This window comes from Lipotes vexillifer, unplaced genomic scaffold (assembly GCF_000442215.2).
Source record: "Lipotes vexillifer unplaced genomic scaffold, Lipotes_vexillifer_v1.1 scaffold169, whole genome shotgun sequence".
Taxonomy (NCBI): domain Eukaryota; kingdom Metazoa; phylum Chordata; class Mammalia; order Artiodactyla; family Lipotidae; genus Lipotes; species Lipotes vexillifer.
The window spans coordinates 907558-909634 of NW_006793375.1; the positions used below are offsets into that span (position 1 = coordinate 907558).

At 44.6% G+C, this 2077-nt stretch overlaps 1 protein-coding gene across 1 annotated transcript in view; it reads left to right on the forward strand.

Moving 5' to 3' along the window:
• The window catches only part of ASB11 (ankyrin repeat and SOCS box containing 11), a 25370-nt gene that overhangs the window by 17266 nt on the left and 6027 nt on the right, over positions 1 to 2077 (forward strand). The window contains exon 4 of the mRNA XM_007466338.1: positions 645 to 795. Coding sequence (XP_007466400.1) covers positions 645 to 795 — 151 coding nt within the window. The remainder of the gene's footprint in view (positions 1 to 644; positions 796 to 2077) is intronic.

Consider the following 2077-nt stretch of genomic DNA (forward strand, 5'->3'; position numbering starts at 1 on the left):
CACGGGCCCAGCCGCTCCGCGGCATGTGGGATCTTCCGGACCGGGGCACGAACCCATGTCACCTACATCGGCAGGCGGACTCTCAATCACTGCACCACCAGGGAAGCCCCTGCAAATGTCTCTTGAATGCTTACTGGGCACCAGGCAACGTTCTAGGAGTTTACCATATAGTAACTCACCTCATCCGCCCAATAACCTCCTGAGGTCGATTCTTTTATGGTCCTCATTTTACAGATAAGGAAACCCAGGCACAGAAAGTTAGTATTCCAACCAGATCTCTGAGCACATAAAGGAGAGAGAGCTGGGATTTGAACGCAAGCTAATTGTTACAGAGACCATGTTCTGAGCCACCATACAGGACCACTCCTCACAACTGGGAGGCTCCTAGGAAGCTCTAGAATACCCCTGAGTACATCTTAAAAACTGTCCCATTTGGCCTCATTTCTGCTACTATTGATATTTATAGGTGAGAGTTGATAGGCTACTGGTACCTAAAAGAACCCCACAATACTGGAAGGATGCGGGATTCCGTCGTTCATTCACTGGCGTGGGAAGTTTCTCCAGGCAGATACATAGGAATGCACACTTGGAGATGGTGAGAAAGAAATAGCAAACCCTCTGGTTCTCTCTTTGCCCATCGTTAGGTCAACGGGGTGACAGTTCACGGAGCCACGCCCCTCTTCAATGCTTGCTGCAGTGGCAGCGCTGCGTGTGTCAACGTGCTGCTGGAGTTTGGAGCCAAGGCCCAGCTCGAGGTGCACCTGGCTTCACCCATCCACGAGGCAGTGAAGAGAGGTAAACGAGGCATCACGTCGCACACAGAACATTGGTGGGCTCCCTCCAATCTGCATGAATCAGTCATAGAGAGTTTTCTTTGCAAGGATCGCCCAAATCTTTTTCACCAGTAGGCTAGCTGTGGCTTAGAAATCCCACAGCAGTAACTTGAATATACCTAAATCTTTAGGAAATACCACTGGGGCATGACACAGCTCTTCTTAGAACCAGGGAATGGCTGTCTGCCTCAGATGTCCTCTTTCCTGGGCTCAGTCTCCCAACAGGGCTTGCTTGAGGCTCCTTGCTGGTGTTTGGGCGGCAGCTGGTGGAGTCAGGAGTGCAGGGGTAACTTCCACGAGCTGTACTGTGTTTATGTCTCTGTTCTTACTAGCAAAGAACAGTTCATGCCCCAAAGCCCGTAAGACATCAACCACCGCCATAAAATAAGTGGTGAAAGTGTCTGAAAGCCCAGACCGATAGTGTCTCTAATGGAGGATTAAAGATAACTGTCCACAACAAGCAATATACTCTAGATGAGCTGATAGCTCTCAAGGTCATTAGTTACTGAAAAAAAGTTGCAACTGTAAAAACCATGGCATTGGAAACCTTGAGGTGGATTCTAGATTTCTGTGTTCTCAGTTGCTTTTGAAATGATGGAAAAGAGTAAAATTAAGGAATTTTAAAACTGTATGCATAGACTAGACATGAACAAGAAGAGCCATTGAAAGGCCAACGCCATTTGTCAAAGGTCACACCCAAAGAGCAACATTTTCTGTGTTACCCAGCGGTGGAGTTATTCTCTTATATTGAGATCAGAAATACAGTGGAGAGAGTTCCCTGGTGGTCTGGTGGTTAGGATTCGGTGCTTTCACTGCTATGGCCCGGGTTCAATCCCTGGTCGGGGAACTGAGATCCTGCAAGCTGCATAGCATGGCCAAAACAGAAAAAAAAATTTTTTAATTAAAAAAATAGAAATACCGTGGAGAAGTTAGAACACTGTAGAACAGTGATCTTTGCTAGTATAATGAGAATTAAAGTCTTTATTTCAAAAAGTGAAAGTTTTATTCACTTAAATAAAGTGAAATTCACTTTATTTCAATAGTGAAAGTTTTGTCCCAGGTTGTTAAACATGTCACGTGGTAATTTTTTTTTTTTGCAGTGATTACTATAAATGATACAACCCCCCCAAATCTCAGTGTATCTATGATTTTGATGTCCTGTACATATTTAACAAACATTTATTAATTAATAACTGATGCTGATTATTTCCCAAACTTCAAGTAAGTCCTTTAAGTTGTAGGGA